General features: G+C 35.3%; 1 protein-coding gene across 1 annotated transcript; it reads left to right on the top strand.

The window, feature by feature from the left end:
* Positions 1-307: 307 nt before the first annotated feature.
* Positions 308-7,938, top strand: LOC107794675 (branched-chain amino acid aminotransferase 1, mitochondrial-like). Its single transcript, XM_016617190.2, has 10 exons — positions 308-545; positions 837-895; positions 1,050-1,221; positions 1,496-1,672; positions 1,771-1,902; positions 2,034-2,132; positions 2,462-2,578; positions 2,674-2,769; positions 2,870-2,982; positions 7,649-7,938. Exons 1-10 carry the CDS (start codon positions 486-488, stop codon positions 7,761-7,763), a joined length of 1,140 nt encoding a protein of 379 aa, XP_016472676.1. The 5' UTR covers positions 308-485; the 3' UTR covers positions 7,764-7,938.
* The last annotated feature ends 11,892 nt before the right edge of the window (positions 7,939-19,830 follow it).

Raw genomic sequence — 19,830 nt, 5'->3', positions numbered from 1 at the left:
ATTGAAAATGGAGTGAGTATATTTTAAAATTATAGATTTAACATAACTATTTGTAAAAAAAAAAAAAAAACAGTAGCTTTTCACAAATAAATTCTTGTTATATCCGAGAAAATAACTGAGTTCAGCTGAACTAAGCATAATGCGCGTGTCTGGGAAAAAACTTATGTGCACCTAGTTTCCAGATCAAGTTACGTTTAGTTTCTTCTAAAAGAAGCATTGAACACGATTAAATTGAAAAAACATGTCAACTAATCATAATTAAGCAATCAAATTAAGATTATGCAAATAAATACATGTGATGCACGTTCTCGTATCTTTTAAACTTCAAATTTTCCTTCTTCAATCTTTCCATTTTGGCCCTTTCTCTCTTCATCCTCTTCTTCCATATATTCTTTGCCCCCCTTAGATTTTAGATGCTCCTCTATCTTCTATCCAAACAATATCTGAAATCTCGAGATTAACTGGCTTTAATTTCTTCTGCAAACATGATTCGAAGAGCTGCATTTTTTCGCAGATTAATTGACTCTGCTTCTCTACCATCAAAGGTGAGTCATCTCATCTCTTCCTTGCATGAACCACCAGGGGCGAAGCCACCTTTGACCGCCCTTTATCGAAATATTACGAAAAATTACTATAAGTAAAATATTAGATTTTAGATGTATACAACATGTATCGAACACTCTTTATTGAGAATTTTTATTTATTTCTTTCAAGTCTGAACACCATTGAGGAAATTCCTAGCTTTGCCACCGTGAACCACAACAAGTAACCCGTTTTCTTTCATTTTTTGCGAAATGTTCAAAAACGCGATAATCTTTTGTGACTTGTGACTGTAGATTGGAGCAAGGTACTATACAGCTCAAGTTGCAACTTCTTTACAATCTACTGGTCAAAGGTACGTAAATTGCATTTCAAATCAAGGACTTAAATCTCTTCACTTACTCCTTAAAATTTTTACGTACTCCAGTATTTATTTTAATTAATTTGATATTTTTGAAAATTAATGAGACTTCAATTCACTGATTTTGAGTTTGTTGAAATGATGGCAGTGATGAGGAGTCCATTGACATTGATTGGGAGAATCTTGGGTTCCATTTAATGCCAACTGATTATATGTACCTAACAAAAAGCAATGAAAATGGTCATTTCGAACAAGGCCAGCTTAATCCCTATGGAAACATCCACTTGAGCCCCTCTGCTGCTGTCTTAAACTATGGTCAGGTAATTATTCAATTGAGTTTATCAATTATCATCTCTCCTCCATTAAAATTTGTTTCCAAAATATAATGTATATTATAATGGAGTTTAATTTTTATACGTTGACGGTATAAAATAATACAGAATAATGTCACTTAAAGACAATTCCAGGTAACTCTAATGAGTCGTATTCTAGTTGAGAACAATTCAAATTACATTGACACGAAACTGTCAATGTGTGTAACTTAAATCGTATATATTACTCCAAATTTCTAGTAGTGATTCAAAATGCATGCAGGGTCTGTTTGAAGGTACAAAAGCCTATAGAAGAGATGATGGACGATTGTTTCTGTTTCGTCCACATCAAAATGCGATTAGAATGCAGATTGGTGCTGAAAGAATGTGCATGCCTTGTCCTTCCACTAATCAATTTGTAGATGCTGTCAAGCAAACAGCTCTGGCGAACAAGCGTTTTGTAATCATTCCGTGCATCTCTCTGAATATATGACTGTTATGATTTCCTTGGAATTACTATAGATCTAATCAAGTTGTTTATTTGTTGAACAAGAGCAGATTCCTCCTCCAGGTAAAGGGTCTCTTTATATAAGGCCTCTGCTTATAGGAAGTGGACCAATTCTTGGTTTGGCTCCAGCACCAGACTACACCTTCCTTGTCTATGCTTCTCCTGTAGGAAATTATTTCAAGGTCAGTTTATTTCATTTCAAAGTGATAGGATTTTAACCCAATATGCATGAAGACAGTAGGTGCACCCATAGGATAGGCCACATATATACACTGTCTCAATTTCCTCTACATATTTTACAATTTTCATGTAGGAAGGGACAGCGCCATTGAACTTGTACGTTGAGGAAGACCTTCATCGCGCCTCGCGTGGTGGATCTGGAGCTGTCAAAAGCATTACTAACTATGCCCCGGTAGATATATAGTTCCTTCTTCATGAGAATCAAATAATTTTTTTTCTTATATTACAATTTTAATTTATCACTCAGTTTGAAATAATTAACTATGGTTGACTTATACTTTTCACATAGGTTTTAAATATGTATCATTTCAAAAAATTTAAAGAAGTTATGCCTGAATTCATACTGAAGGTTAGGCACGTCAACTCTCATATTCCGAACGACTTCACATAAAGTGGCACGGGAGAATAACTTGAGATATTGTAATGCAATAATAAATTAAGAACAAATTTTCTTTAGACCATATATTCTTAAACATTTTCAGTTTTGGGCCATATATGCAGGTTTTGAGAGCTATAAAGAGTGCAAAAGAGAAAGGATTCTCAGATGTATTGTACCTTGACTCTTTAAATAAGAGATACATTGAAGAGGTCTCTTCTTGTAACATTTTCCTTGTGAAGGTATTCCTAATTACATCTATCACATGATCAATTAATATTCTGATATTTTATAAACTAAAATTGATATAGAATTAATTAAACAACAATATTCTTAGGGAAAAATCCTTTCAACTCCAGCAGCAAGTGGAACTATTCTTGAAGGAGTGACAAGAAAAAGCATCATGGTCATTGCACGTGATCTTGGTTACCAGGTTTTGTTTTAAATCTTGACTGTTTAAACAACTTGATATATAGTATTCAAAAATGATTTTCTAAGGAAATTAATTATAAGTCCTAGCCAACTTGGTCCAGGTGGAAGAACGTTTGATTGATGTAGATGAATTGACTAATGCTGATGAAGTATTCTGTACGGGAACTGCAGTTGGTGTTGCTTCCGTTGGTAGCATTACTTACAAAGGCAAAAGGTACGAAACTTCATTTATAAAAGAATTTAATTTTTATAGGCCCACAGTAACATTAAATATATACTCATAACTAAGGGTACGTAGAACGAGATGGTTCGGATTTTTAAATTACCAAACCAAATCAATTGTAACGGGTTATTAAATTTAAAGACTAAATCAATCAATAAAAGTCGGGTTTTTTAATCTCGGAATTTTCGGGTTTTTGAGTTCTTTTTTTTCATAAAGTCTTCATAACACAAAATATAGAATTTGTACTTCAAATATTTCTTTAATCCAAGTAAAAAAACAATTATATAATGTATTTTTCTAGAAAATAATATAAAGTATGAGATGAGTCATGATATTGTATTAAAATATTTAATAATAAAGATACTAAAATCGCATAAACAATATTATAACAAGCCATAATAAAAATGAACATAATCTAAAATTACTAAGTTGCTAAAATAAGTACGACTAATAAATACTATTATTATTTACATGACTAAACACTAAAAAAAAGTTATGCATTTTATTTAAATTATGGAAAAACTTAAAAAATAGATATTCAACACTATGGTCATTTCTAGTACACTTTGAATTGAATGACTTTTGTTAGCCGTAATATTGATTTAATTTTGGTTTGAACTTTATTTGAGTTACTAATATTTATGGAGTATAAAACTTATTAGAGCATTTAAAAATTATAAGTCCAAACTTAAAATAATACATTAAAAGATAAAACTATAAAAAAGTTTAAGAAATATTTACAAATTACACTACAATAAATACTTTTTTTATATTTAATATATTTAAAACTCCTATACATGTAATGTCGAGTTGATTTGGTTTCGATTTAACTTTTTTTAGTTAAAATCAAACCAAACCAAACCAATTATGGTCGGAGTTTTTTTTCCAACACCGAACCATGCATAGTCGGATTTTTTTTTCTAAGTTTGACTCGAATTATCGGTTTGATACGATTTGTCGGTTTTCTTTGTATACCCATGTTTCTAACCATCTATAGAAACTATAAAGATACCATCTCTTTAATTTCCATGTTCTGAAAGCATTAGGAGTAATTAGAGTTGTCAAAACGAACCAACTCAGTCCAGTCCAAGCCTCGTGGGCTTTTAAATTTGCTAGGCTTGGACAGACCGGCCAGCCATATGAATGGGCCTTAAAATGGTTAGCCCAACCCAGCCCTAAGAAGGCCGCGAGCTAGGGCGGACCGGCCCTTCAATTTTTTTAGAATTTTTTTTCTATAAATCCATAAATATTTTCTGTGACATAGTCGATTAATCTTGTAAACAACTTCTGTTCGCTTAGAGCGTACAAAAAACTTGATATTTGACAAGGATCTCGTAATTGAAATGCAAATTCTCTGTCTCTATCTCTTCTTTTTTAAAGTTAAATAAATATTTTCTTAATACTTTTCTTTCATTTTCCTCCGATTCAGGGATTGCTTCAATAAGTTTATATGTTGAGGTTTTTTTAATTTAGGATTAACGTCATTTGCTGATCATCATTATAATCCATAAAAAATTTAAAATTCCTGAAATTTGTAAGTGGTCAATTTTTTTTTCTGTGTGTATTTAAATTGATCTTTTTCTATATTAAAGGGCAATTTAAATATTAATAATATATTAAAGTAATCCAAACTGATCATTGGCCACTTAATAAAGTAATATTTTCTTTTGAAAAAAGATTATTATTGATCACCTGACAGCTTGTTTGAATGGTTATTACCTATTGTATTGTATCGTATTGTTACTTTAAATACAATGTTTGTTTTGATTGTTATTTAAATTTTATCGTAACGTATCGTTAAATCCGTCGTTACGTAACGATAAAAAGTGTCATTTATGTAACGACCGATTTAGTGTGGTTGCGTCGTTACCTTATTTTTTTTCTCATCTCGCTCTTCATTATTAATAAATAAATTTTTAAAATCATTTTCCCTATCTTTTTATATAACTAGTCTTTGTGTACGCGCTTTGCGCGTGTACCTATCTCAATAATTAAAATTTTGTTTTTAATTTATCTTTAAATTATAAAATAACAATATAAATTTCTGAAAATGATGAATGTTGATCATGCATAATTATCTCTTTAAAAAAAAAAAAGAAACTGCCCAACATAAATACTCAATCATCAGTCAATAATTCGACTGAAAATTTATTTCTAATGACGGAAATTAGAATTAGAAGTGTGTATTTGATTTTGAAGAGTCACTACTCAAGTGAGATTAATATTTAAACATATTACTCATACCAAATTTTAAATACTAAGTTGTAGTTATATTCTTATTCATAAGATTTTTTTTTTCAAATGACAAAAAATCAATTAGGTAAAAAAAATCCATGTATGACTGGTCTAGAAGAAGAAGAAAAAAAGCAATAGAAATACATCGTAAATCTCAAAGAATTAACAATCACTATATACTATAAATAAATTCTAAATTAAATGCAAGCCATAATTGTAGTAAAAACCCCCACTTATATTCATCCAAATTTAACCTTATTTAGAAAAATTAAAATATCTTATAAATTATCTTACTGGAATAATTGATAATTATTTTATATAAATCAAAGCATATAAAATTTTATAAAAAGATTTTGACCACCTCCATTATTATCCAAAACCCTATACTTCCTCGTTATTTCATATTTTTTATTATCTCATTTGTTCATTTTGTTTATAATTTATATATAGTTTAAATGTAATATTTATATAAGGTAAAATTTAATTATTTAAAATTCTAAATATAAGAACTTTCAATCCAGTTCAATTAAGGAAAAATTTAATATGCAAAATTTTACTTGATTTTCAACTCCTAAATATTATGTAATTAACTAACTAACTGTTCTAAAATATTAGAAATTATATGTATGTTGCGCGTGTACCCGTACCATAACAATGAGTAATATTTTTCGCAAATGACGTAAATATTATTTAGAAATATATCTTCCTTATAACATAAAAATTAAAGGAAAGTGTAAGTTTTAAAAAAATGACAATATTAATTTTGTTTAGCTAACTCTATAACTAAAAAAATATTACTCCACATAAATCCTCATATGCCTCATTGTAATTTCGATCCATGAGTTTTGTATTTGATTGAGAAACCCAAACAGAGTAAGAACAATGTAAAATACCTGTAGTATTAATATTTTTCACTTTCAGTTCCTCTATAACCTTTATACTTCTTTTTAGGAAATAAACTAAAAAGGTAATTAATTGCATATAATAAGAATACAGTTAAAATAATGGAATAATAAAGAGAGGATCTTTGCTATTAGAAAGTATTATGAATATGTTTAGTCTATTATAATAGTATTATTATTTTGTATGTATAATTAGTAAGTAAATTTAACATGTAAATAAAGAAGGTAAAAAAAAAAAAGATTCTAAGTTTTGTTTGACAAGCAGCAAAGTTGCCGAAACCTTACTCATACCAAAAGTGGTTAAGACTTTCCTTCTAATATATTTTTTTTACTCTACGTATAGGAGAAATTTAGAATTTAAAATAATTTGATTCCTTCTTGAAAATATATGTATATTCTTTTCATTAACTTATGTTTTAGGAATTGAAAACAGTTTATTTCCTTCTCTAAAACATACTTTTCTCATTTATTTATGGTAGGAATTTTAGGAATCAATGTAATTTTTTACTTTTCTAAATAAAAGTCCTAAATATTAGGAAAATAATTAAAATAAGTATTCCAAAATATTAGGAAAGTAAATTAAATAATTAATCATATATATATATAAAGATAATTAAATCACTATTTTGGCCCGTATAAATTCTATTTTAAAGGGGTGAAAAAGGCGAACGACATTTCGCTAAGGGCCTTCGTGCTTTTAATATAATATAGATAATTCTACCTTGTATCATAATTTTCTTTATAATATTGCAAGTTTATTCTTCATATTGCTGGTGCATGATATCATGAAACGATGGCAAATAATACAGTCTATCCAAATATTGTATTAATCAAACGATACAGTACAATGTAATATAATACGATACATTACATTATGAAACGATATGTAACAACCATCCAAACAAGATGTAAAGCTTTATGAGTTCGTTATTAATTAAGCAAAAGAAAAACTAATTTTGTCATATTACATGCATGTCAAAAATCTAAATTCTAGTTGATATGGAAGGGTAAATGAGCAATGTAGGGTTGGAGAACGAGAACTATAGTTAATAGTTTTTTAATTTTTACGTTTTTAAATATTAAATATTTAATATTTAATTAGTTTTTGGCCTACGAGCTGGCTCAGGCCCAGCCTCGGTCAGGCCTCAAGGGCCAGCGGGCTGACTTGAGCCGGGCTTATAAGGCTCAATTTTAAATAGGCTCAAAAAATCCTAGCCCAATCCAACCCAAGTAGCGGGCTAGTTGGGCTGGTTTCACGGGCCAAATCCCTTTTGACGACTCTAGGATTAATCAATGCAAAGATAACGATGTCCCATGCATGTTAAGATTTTTTTTTTTTGTGATAAAGGCGCTTGGGGGCACAGATTATTATTAAGCATTAAACGTAAGGAGAGTTATTGCAGTACCAGACTGATCTTATCGAAACAGTCCCTAATTTATCTTTGACGAAGTACTTGTTTGCTACTTTTCCTTTTCTATAGTTTAATTTATTTTTATTTGAATTTTTTTTTCTTGCACAGGATTGAGTACAAAGAAAGATCAGAGCAAACAAGTAAGCAACTGTACTCAAGAGTAATCGAGATTCAAAGAGGTGTTATCGAGGACAAGAGGGACTGGATTGTCGAGATCGAATAAGCCTATTTGGCATTAACCTTTTTGCTAGAAAAAATACAACTTACCGCGTTAAATATGTAATTGATACAATTAGAGTTTAATTTCTATACATTAATAATGTGCAATAAATTTAAGCAACAACAAGTAAACGTTCAAAATAAGTGGAGTCAGTAATAAATTTCAACATATTAAATTATACTGATTGTATAAAAAAAAAATTATGATAGTATAGAAATCAAATTCTTACTAAGTATTTAACTTTCGATTAGGTCATTGACAAGGTAATGGCAATATAAATTTCAAAATACACATTAATTGATAATCTAAAGAAAGATGATAAACAATATACTACTATTAAGTATTACTCCATAATTTACCATGATATCTATATTAATTGATGCATATTTTATTGGATTTGGAAAAATGATTTGAAATGAGTAATAAATACAATGGGTATAACAGGAAATATTTTTTTATCTTCTTTTGATATGCGTAAAGTAATAAATAAAAATAAAAATTATTTTTAATATATATGTCAAACAAAAGTGAACGAAAAGAGTACGTCACCTTTGCTATTCGCGTCAAAGCTTTTACTTCGCAATCAAGCTCTAGCACATGTTCTTTGCAAAGTTCGTCCAACAGGAATTTGCAAATTAGTCCCTAAAAAAGATGTTTTCTCTCTTTCCATTTTGGACATTCTAATTTTTCTTTCTTTTTTTTTACCATCCAATGTTTAGGATTTATTTGTTCAATTTGTAAACATGTAATTTTTACTCTTCCCAAAAATTTATCCCTTTTTAATGCTTAGATATTTCTTTTAGTTCTAATATTGTTACTTTGCATATTTTTGATATTTTTGCTTTATTTTATCTTAAATGAAAAATTACAAAAATATTTTATTTGTTTTAGGTAATTGAAATTTTGCATAGTTACTTTTAATTTATCTTACTTTAAATAATATCGAAAAGTCACAAAAATAGGGATGATTAGTTGTAGTGTTTGAATTTAATTAGCTAAAATATCTTTGCAATTTTTATCAAACATTTGAAAAAGAAAAAGAAGAAAAAAAAAGAGACAAAAATCTTTATCCCTTGTGACAAACTTTTCACGTGACCACTCACTTGGGACCACTTATTTTTCAACCTCATCAATTCATTTTACCTTGCACATTCACTGTAGCTTTGTCCACAAATTAATCAATGTGCACGTGTTTTTCCTTCATTATTATCATAGCAACGTCACATGCCACATTTTGCAGCACTTATTTTTCTAATTACTAATTTCACTCACACTTTTCAGCTCTATCCAAATAGCCAATTCACTCACTCTCGAGGGACCCACGCGTTTTTTGTTGGATTTCTTGGAACTTTCTCTCCAAGCAAAGAGGAGGCAGGTCACAATTGGATTAGATAGAGGAAAGGGAAACTGAGAGGGGGGACTTTGATAAGGCACGAAACAGAATACATTTGGGGAATCTAAAACAATAGAGGGAGGAACGGATAGAAAACAGAGCAGTGAAAATCCCTAGCTCCGCCGCCTTCTTCCTCAAACACCCAATACCCCAATTAGCGTTGCACCACCATCGTAACACCTGTCAAACCTCTTTTTTCCCCGGGGATAGGGAGTTTATTCAATCAAAATAACATTATTCGAAATGAAATTATTTATTTAATTTTAGAGTTGTCACTTGGAAATAATTTATAGTATTTCAAGTCACCAGTCTATTTTAAATTCCAAATAGAGAAAATTTACTCCGTTTTAAAGTCTGCGAACACAGAAGACCGGGTAAGGAATTCTATTAACCCGGGAAAAGGTGTGAGGCTCTCTTGAGTTCCGTGATTTTAGCACGGTCGCTCAACTTTTAATAATTGGCCTAATTATCTGATTTATTATATGTTTAAAACCTATTGTGCATTTTTAACTTCTAACCACTTTTAATTATTTATGAAATTATTTCTGGAATAAGTCGCGATGTCGTACACTTGTTGTTTTAGTAAACATTGCAAACTGCGCCATATGAAATGCACCCGCGATTTATGACATGTTTATTTTTTATTATTTTTCGAAGTTATAGTCGGGTCACATGAAATGCGCACCCGAATTAGGGATCATGTATCATAATTGTGTCACGGGAACCATACCCATAATTACGATAATTATTATTAATCATGCCTAAAGCAAACTACGATGTTTATATTATTTTTTTCTAAGGTTTGAGATTTCTTGTGAAGTCATTAAGGATGATTGTTGTGAGAGAAGGACTATGATTATTAATAATTTTCCAACCGAACGTAATGGTCTAAGAGGTGACAGAGTATGAGAATGACAAGTTCTATAGTTCATATGAGAATGACAAGTTCTATAGTTCATACTTTTACACTATGCATGCATGTCTTAAACTAACGCAACTAACAGACTAATATGACAAATGGGCTTGAATGAAAAAAACCCGATTTCTGACAATTCAAAACCCTTAATATTAACGTTTCAACTTTGGGTAACAACAAATCACATTGGGCCTCAGCAAAGTATGAAGAATTGGCCTTTCTTTTAGGTAAAAATAACACGGTATGGCCAGTTTTCGGAGTGGTCATTTAAAAATAGTCAGTGTTTACGAAGTCAATGAAAAATAGCCACCATTTTGCTGCAATAAAGACCGGTCCAGTATAATATACTGAAGTTCGGTGCACCTGTGTATGAAATCCAGCATATAATGCTGGACCGGTATACTTTGCTGACTCCAGTATTGTATTGGGAAAAAACTAAATTTATTTATTGAAGATGACGTGTCATGACACATGGACTGGTCAAATGGTCAAAACACGGTAATCAACCAAGAAGGCACGGGCGACAACAGATACGGAGAGAAGAAAGTTAAATAAGCACGAGTCGTTATTCAAGAGGCACGAGTTTCGTACCTATATAAGTCATTTAAAACCCCGAAGATCGGAAATGATTGAAGATATGAATCTGATGACGCAAAAGAGTCCAAATTTAGCATTAAATATCAAATACGGTAGAGAATTTGTATTTAATAGGAATGATTGAGTAACGTTTCTTTTAATGTCATTTATTGCTCATAATTGCCTCATTAAGACAAAGGCATTACATCTTCTCCTAGAATCAACTATAAAATGAGAAGGACTCGACATCTGTAGAGAGGAGGATTATTGAGATTTTACTGAAATACAAAGCTATTTACTGCTTTATCATCGTTCTCAAAAATCTTTTATTATTTTCATCTCCTGATTATCAGTAATCCGAATTTCTCTTCGTTTCTAGCTTTGACCAAAGACTCAGATTTTTGGTTAAACAAATTGGTTCCGTTACCGGGAAACTGATAATCTTTTCTTTTAAGCTACGCTCTATCCGTTGTTATCATCATGTCAAACAACAACAACCATAGTGAAAACACCTTGGGAAACCATGAAAATCAAACCCATCAAAATCAAGGAGACCTACCGAACATTGACGTGGTTCCCTCCCCTCTAGATTCACCACGTCAATCTCGTGAAGGCACTCCTGCCCCTGAATCCCGTGCTGATCAACAAGAACAAGCTGAACATTTTGAAGGAGGTGCAAATGAAGCTTTACAAAAGCTAATTGATGCATAGGTCGGCAAAGCTCTTCAGGCTCTAGTTAGTCGATTGCCTGCTGCACCACCCACACCAACTCCTAATAATAATACATTGGAGAATCCTTGTTCTGGTCTTGTTAATTCTGGAAATGGAGGAACCACCAGTGAACCACAGGAAGGGGGACCAGGTAATTCAAATAATTCCTATTTGCAAAATTTAGTTCTAACCTTGCAGAAACAGATTAAGGAACAAAATGCGCGTATTGAGCAAATCCCTGGAGTTCCGCCTGTAATAAAAGGAGTAGACATGGACAGATACTCACAACAACCTTGGAAGCCAAGTGTTGTTCCCCTTCCAATTCCGAAAAAGCTCAAAATGCCTGACATCCCAAAATATGATGGTACTACAGACCCACGTGACCACGTGACTGCATTTACAACAGGCATGAAAGGCAACGACTTGACCAAACAAGAAATCGAATCAGTACTGGTCAAAAAAATTTGGAGAAACACTCACCAAGGGTGCATTAACCTGGTATTCTCTTTTATCTGAAAATTCTATAAATTCTTTTGCTGGGTTTGCAGATTCTTTTATTAAAGCACACTCGGGAGCTCAAAAGGTTGAGAAAAGAATGGAAGATATTTTCAAAATCAAACAAGGGGATTCAGAGTTGCTCAGAGACTTTGTTGATAGATTCCAGCGTGAAAGAATGACTCTACCCCGTGTACCTGACAACTGGGCTGCAATAGCTTTTGCAAGTAATTTAAATGACAAAAGTTCTGAAGCCACGAGAAGACTCAAAGAAAGCCTTCGAGAATTCCCTGCAACCACGTGGAATGATGTTTACAACAGGTACAGTACGAAGCTGCGAATTGAAGAAGATACCGTACCTAAGTTTCATCATGAAGAAAGGGGCGGTTCCAGAAGATCAGAAACCGAAAAAAGATCAGGTAAAAACAGGTACGATCCATATATGGGACCTGCAGGAAAAGACTCACGGTCAAAACAAGATAGCCAGCAATATGATAAAAAATCAAGGAACAGGGAATCTGGTTCTTCATCAAGATTCAGAAATGATCGGAACAGACAAGAGTCACGAGATGATGACAGAAGTTTAAAGGCACGGTTCGGCGGATATAACTTTAATGTCACTACCTCCGAGCTCGTGGCTGTTTTGAGAAGTATGGGAGATAAGGTGCGGTGGCCAAAAGAGATGCGGTCAAATCCAAATAGACGCAATCCAGATCATTGGTGCGAATTCCACAATGATCACGGGCACAAAACTTCAGAATGTAGATTCTTGCAGAGTGAAGTGGATCATCTATTGAAGCAAGGGTACCTCACTGAGTTATTTAGTGAAAAAGGTAAACAAGCCTATATAAAAAATAGGCAAGAGCCACCAAAGCCTCCTTCACCCAAGAGAACAGTGAATGTGATAAGTGGGAGAGAAGATATTCACGGCATAACCTACACAGCTTCCAACAAGGTTTCTAAAGTAACAATTACACACGGGAAACGGGTACGACAGGTTTTAGAAAATGAAAGTATTTCATTCGATGATGCAGATACCGAAGGAGTGATAACCCCACATAATGACGCACTGGTAATATCTTTACTTGTACATGATACTAATGTAAAATGAGTTTTGATTGATCCAGGGAGTTCCGTAAATATTATACTACTAAGGGTATTACGTAAAATGCAAGCTGAAGACAAAATGATACCCAAGGCGCATACCTTGTCAGGTTTCGACAATTCAAGTATGGTAACAAAAGGAGAGGTAATTCTAACAACTTTTGTTGCAGGTGTTGTTAAAGAAACTAAATTTCAGGTAGTTGATATGGAAATGACCTACAATATGATCATGGGGAGGCCTTGGATCCATGATATGGATGTTGTTCCATCAACTCTACATCAAGTTATTAAATTTTCATCACCGTGGGGGATTCGTCAAATTCGAGGGGATCAACAAACAACGAGGAGTATCAACGCTGTAACAGATACGAGCACCGTAAACAAAGAAAAATAGCAATTACAGGAAATAGTTGAAGGTGTCAGCAATCAAACCTCAACTGAGCGAGAGAAAATAGATTTAGACTCGAGACCTGATACAATTCAAGAACCTGAGGAGAATGAAAATATCAAAACAACCATCGAAGAACTCGAGGCTATGATATTATTTGAGCAATGGCCTGAACAGAAAGTTTATGTTAGAGCTAATTTAAACTCAAACATGCGAGGTATGTTAATTGAATTTCTAAAAATCTAACGTAGACTGTTTTGCTTGGTCCCATGCTGACATGACAAGGATACCACCGGATGTGATGACTCACAAATTAAACGAAGACCCATCCTTTACACCAATAAAGCAAAAGAAAAGAACGCAAGGGGCTTTCAAAAACCAGGTTATTCAAGATGAGGTCCAAAAGCTATTAAAAATTGGGTCAATCCGCGAGGTAAAGTACCCTAATTGGTTAGCCAACACAGTTGTTGTACCTAAGAAAAATGATATATGATATCGGGGATGAAAAGTATTCCTCTTGTTATACAGGTGGGCGCCTATCTATCTAAGACATAAAAATATTCCGCTCATTATACAGGTGGGTGCCTATTTATCTAAAACTATGAAAATATTCCTCTCATTATACAGGTGGGCGCCTATTTAACTAAGACATGAAAATATTCCTCTCATTATACAGGTGGGCGCCTATTTGTCTAAAAACATGAAAATATTCCTCTCATTATACAGGTGGGTGCCTATTTAACTAAGACATGAAAATATTCTTCTCATTATACAGGTGGGTGCCTATTTATCTAAAAATATGAAAATATTCCTCTCATTATACAGGTGGGCGCCTATTTATCTTAAGCATAAAAATATTCCTCTCGTTATACAGGTGGGCGCCTATTTATCTAAGACATAAAAGTATTCCTCTCATTATACAGGTGGGCGCCTATCTATCTAAAGCATAAAAGTATTCCTCTCGTTATACAGGTGGGCGCCTATTTATCTAAGACATAAAAGTATTCCTCTCATTATACAGGTGAGCCCCTATTTATCTAAAGCATAAAAGTATTCCTCTCGTTATACAGGTGGACGCCTATTTATCTAAGATATAAAAGTATTCCTCTCATTATACAGGTGGGCGCCTATCTATCTAAAGCATAAAAATATTCCTCTCGTTATACAGGTAGGCGCCTATTTATCTAAGACATGAAAATATTCCTCTCATTATACAGGTGGGCGCCTATTTATCTAAGACATAAAAGTATTTGAATTTGTTTCCTCGTTCCTCCGAAAAAATTTTGACAACGGCAGAAAATTTTCTGCCCCGATTTTGGTGACCTTCCTTGTGGCGTGTCTTTCTGCCATCATCAAACTTTTATTTTCCTGTAGAAATCAAAGAAAGTTTTGTTAGTTTTAACATGGTGAGTGATCGTGTCACTCCCGCTGGGGGATGATTTTTCCTTTCCCTTTCCCTTGCTCTGTGCTCCCAAAATTGGTTGGGGATAAAGTTGCTTGCTGGGGATGATATTTCTGCTGGGGGTGATATTTCTGCTGGGGATGTTTTTCCATTTATCCCTTCCCTGGTCTTTTGTTTCAAAACATGCTGGGGGAATCCTCTTCAACTCCAAAACTATTCCCTTAAAAGTTTATTTTCTCTCAGCACTGTAGGGCATAAAATGTTATCATCTGGGGATAACGTTATTGAGGATAAGACTGTTGGGGTTATCTTGCTGCGGATCAGTCCTCTCTTTCTCCTTCTCCCCTTCTGTGATATCTGACCACCCTGGAACTTGGCTAGTGATCTATCGAAATTCTGCTGGGGATCCTCTTGGAACTTGATCCATAAGTTTCTCAACTGTTGCTTTCCAGCTTTTCTCCATGTTCTCCTTAACTTTCTAGGCTGGTTTGTCATTTGGTCTTGCAACAAACGCCTTTTGTCTTATTGCCTTATCTTTGGCCTATCCCCTTCGCATTTTGCTTTGTACCATTTTGGCCACTGGTAGTAAACTCTGAAGAATCCTTCTCAAAACAAATTTATGGAAAAATCTTTTTAGACAAAGAAATAAAAAGATAGAAAGAGAGAAAAATCTTTCTGAACAAACGCTGGGGGAGAAGAAAAGGAAAGAACTTATCTGGGCGGTATGACTGGTCCCAACGATCATGTCGTGCATTACGGATTAATCGACCCAGTCTATTTGTATCAATCAATCTTCCTGATGGCCTCATTTTCCGGGAATGACCAGACGCCCAATTTTTGCCATATGCAGATTCTTTCTGCCGATCTTAGCTTGTCGCCTCATAGTGCCCTTCGAGAGGTTTTCACTAATAAGACTCTCTCGTTTCTCTCAACTCCCGTCGCCTTATGGTGTCTGTGAAGGTTTTCACCGATAAGACTCTCTCGTTTTACTTCTCTCATCTTTCGTCGCCTTATGGTGCCCGTGAAGGTTTTCACCGATAAAACTCTCTCATTTTATTTTATTTTTTCAGCGGGGGATTGGAGTGATGCCGATATGACTCTCTCTTCTGGAGATTCTTTTCGGGTATCAATTCATTTCCTGTTTATGATCCTCTTCTTTGCTGGGGATCAGTGTATTATTCTCGGCTTTCATTTGCCTGACTTGGCACCTCTCGGATACTGATCGGGAGGTCTTTTTGGACATCACATGTAGGTTTTTGTGTGGGGTTAAAAGAAAAGGCTAGCAAAAATTCAAAAATAACTTTGATGGGTGAAACATTACAACTCTTGGAATCAAACCTCTTTTGAAACTTTAAAACATAACTTCTGCCCCAATTTTCTTGCTTGGGGGATTTTTATTTTTTTTGTTACACTATGACCGAGCCGTGAGGCGCCTACGTATCCTTCTTTGAGGAATCAGGTCAAACGTAGTTCCCATGATTCCTTTGTTTTTCTTATGACCTTTATCTTGTTTTCATTTTTCTTTTCTTTTTCTTTTCTTTTTCCATATATTTTTCCCATTAGTGACTCCAAAAGAGGGGTATGAAAGAACAAATAAGGCTCAAAGGGGGAAGCAAAGGTTAAAAGTGTTTGGATAGAAGAAAGAATTGCCTCTATCATTTCATTATCCGATAAGTATCAAGTACAAACAAATGAACCAATAACTATTATAATCAAAGAAATTATGCATAATATCTTTTGACTGCATCAGAATTGATAGCCATGTCGACGCATCTTCCTTCGATAACTGTCAGACATAAGGCGCCGTTGGATAACACTCTGGTTACAACATAAGGCCCTTGCCAATTTGGGGCGAACTTGCCTTTTGCTTCGATCTGATGTGGGAAGATCCGTTTCAATACTTGCTGCCCTACTTCGAATTTTCTGGGGTGCACCTTCTTATTGTATGCTCTTGTCATTCTCTTCTGATACAACTAGCCATGACACACTGCTGCCAATCTTTTTTCATCTATTAAGTTCAACTGCTCCATTCGAGTTTTGACCCATTCATCGTCGTCAATCCCGGCTTCAGTGACAATTCGGAGGGACGAAATTTCGACCTCTGCTGGTATTACTGCTTCAGTTCCGTATACCAATAAATAAGGAGTTGCACCTACGGAAGTCCGGACTGTAGTGCGATAACCCAACAAGGCAAAGGGTAATTTTCATGCCATTGTCTAGATCCTTCTATCATCTTCCTCAGCATCTTCTTGATGTTCTTATTGGCTGCTTCAACTGCTCCATTCACCTTGGGACGATAGGGGGTGGAATTGCGGTGTGCAATCTTAAACTGTTGACATACCTCCCTCATCAAATTGCTGTTAAGATTTGCACAATTATCCGTGATGATCACTTTTGGGACCCCAAATCTGCAGATGATATGGGAGTGAACAAAATCCACCACTACCTTCTTGGTTACCGACTTGAAAGTTTTAGCTTCAACCCACTTGGTGAAGTAGTCGATGGTCACCAGAATGAACCTATGGTCGTTGGTCGCTGCCGGCTCAATAGGCCCAATGACATCCATGCCCCATGCGACAAATGGCCATGGCGCTGACATTGTATGCAATTCTGTCGGCGGAGAATGAATCAGATCTCCGTGTATCTGACATTGATGGCATTTCCGCACGAAATTGATACAATCATGCTCCATAGTGAGCCAATAGTACCTTGCTTGAAGAATCTTCTTTGCCAATACATATCCGCTCATATGTGGCCCACAAACTCCAGCATGCACCTCTGCCATAACTGTCGTGGCTTGACGACGTCTATACATCTTAGCAATCCCAAATCTGGGGTTCTTCTGTACAACACTCCTCCACTGAGGAAGAAACCATTTGACAAACGCCGAATGGCTCTTTTTTGGTCTCCGGTGGCCTGCTCCGGGTATATCCCCATCTTGAGGTACTCCTTTATGTCATAAAACCATGGCTCGCCATCCACTTCATCCTCTACCATTTTGCAATAAGCATGCTGATCACGAACCTGAATGTGCAATGGGTCGACGTGAATTTTATCGGGGTGGTGTAGCATTGATGCTAAGGTGGCCAATGCATCGGCAACCTCATTGTGAACTCTTGGGATGTGTCTGAATTCCACTGATCGAAATCTCTTGCTCAGATCGTGCAAACATTGTCGATATGGTATGAGTTTCAAATCCCGCGTTTCCCATTAACCCTGAATCTGATGCACTAGGAGGTCCAAGTCTCCCAAGACCAAAATGTCCTGGACATCCATGTTTGCAGCTAGTTGCAGACCCAAAATGCATGCTTTATACTCGGCCATGTTGTTGGTACAATAGAAACGTAGCTGAGCTGTAACAGGATAGTGACGTCCTGTTTCAGAAATGAGTACCGCTCCTATTCCAACCTCTTTCGCGTTTGCGGCTCCATCACAGAAAATCTTCCAACTTGGTTCCTCGGGTAATTCCAACTCACCTATATGCATTACTTCCTCGTCCGGAAAATACGTCCTCAATGGCTCGTATTCTTCATCAACGAGATTCTCAGCCAAGTGATCGGCCAGCGCTTGGGCTTTCATGTCCGTCCTCGTCACATAGACGATATCAAACTCTGTGAGCAAAATTTGCCATTTTGCTAACCTCCCTGTAGGCATAGGTTTCTGGAAAATGTACTTTAATGGATCCAAACGGGAAATGAGATAAGTAGTATATGAGGACAAATAGTGCTTCAACTTCTGAGCCACCCAAGTTAGGGCGCAACATGTCCTCTCGAGTTGAGTGTACTTGACCTCAAATACTGTAAACTTCTTGCTAAGATAATAAATGGCCTGCTCCTTCCTTCCTGTAATGTCGTGTTGCCCCAACACGCAGCCAAACGAATTCTCTAGGACCAGCAGATAAAGAATTAATGGTCTCCCCTGCTCAGGTGGGACCAACACAGGTGGATTTGACAGATACCCTTTGATCTGGTCGAAGGCTTCTTGACATTCCGCCGTCCAGTCTACCACAACATCTTTCTTCAGCAGCCAAAATATGGGTTCACAAGTCGCCGTGAGTTGAGCGATGAACCTGCTGATATAATTTAGTCTTCCCAACAGACTCATTACCTCCGTTTTATTCTTTGGCGGTGGCAAATCCTGGATGGATTTGATCTTGGATGGTCCAACTCAATACCCCGTCAACTAACGATGAATCCTAATAGTTTTCCTGATGGAACCCCGAAGGCGCATTTGGCCGGGTTGAGCTTAATATCATACCTTCACAGCTTTTGAAAGAACTTCTTTGGGTCTGCTACATGGTTTTCCTGACGCCAAGACTTTATGATCACATCATCTATGTACACTTCAATTTCTTTGTGTATCATGTCATGAAACACAGTAGTCATTGCTCGCATGTACGTTGCCCCAGCATTCTTCAATCCAAATGGCATTACCCGATAGCAGTAAGTTCCCCATGGCGTAATGAAAGCCGTTTTTCGCATCTTCTTCGTCCATTAAGATCTGATGATATCTTGCATAGCAGTCCACAAAGGATCCGATCTCGCGCCCAGCGCAATTATCGATCAAGATATGGATGTTGTGCAATGGAAAATTATCCTTAGGACTTGCCTTGTTGAGATTGCAGTAGTCGACACATACCCTGATTTTCCCATCCTTCTTCGGCACTGGTACCACATTGGCCAACCAATCGGGATATCGAGTGACCCGAATAACTTTTGCCTGCAGCTGCTTGGTCACTTCTTCTTTGATCTTCACACTCATATCCGTCTTAAACTTCCTCAGTTTTTGCTTGACCGGAGGGTATGCCGGGTCAGTGGGCAATTTGTGAACCACTAGATCGGTGCTTAATCCCGTCATATCATCATATGACCATGCAAAAACATCTTTGAACTCAATGAGGGCTTTGATTAATTCCTCCCTGATGTTTGGCTCAATGTGGATGCTGATTTTGGTTTCTCTGACATTATCTGCATCCCCTAGATTGACGGCTTCGGTGTCATTCAGATTAGGCTTGGGTTTCTCTTTGAATTGGCACAATTCTCGGTTTATTTCTTCGAAGGCTTCATCCTCGTCATATTCGGACTC

The sequence above is a fragment of the Nicotiana tabacum genome, chromosome 20, assembly GCF_000715075.1.
Source record: "Nicotiana tabacum cultivar K326 chromosome 20, ASM71507v2, whole genome shotgun sequence".
In the NCBI taxonomy this organism is placed as follows: Eukaryota; Viridiplantae; Streptophyta; class Magnoliopsida; order Solanales; family Solanaceae; genus Nicotiana; species Nicotiana tabacum.
The sequence above is the reverse complement of the archived record's forward strand: the minus strand, read 5'-3'. Positions and strand labels throughout refer to the sequence as shown.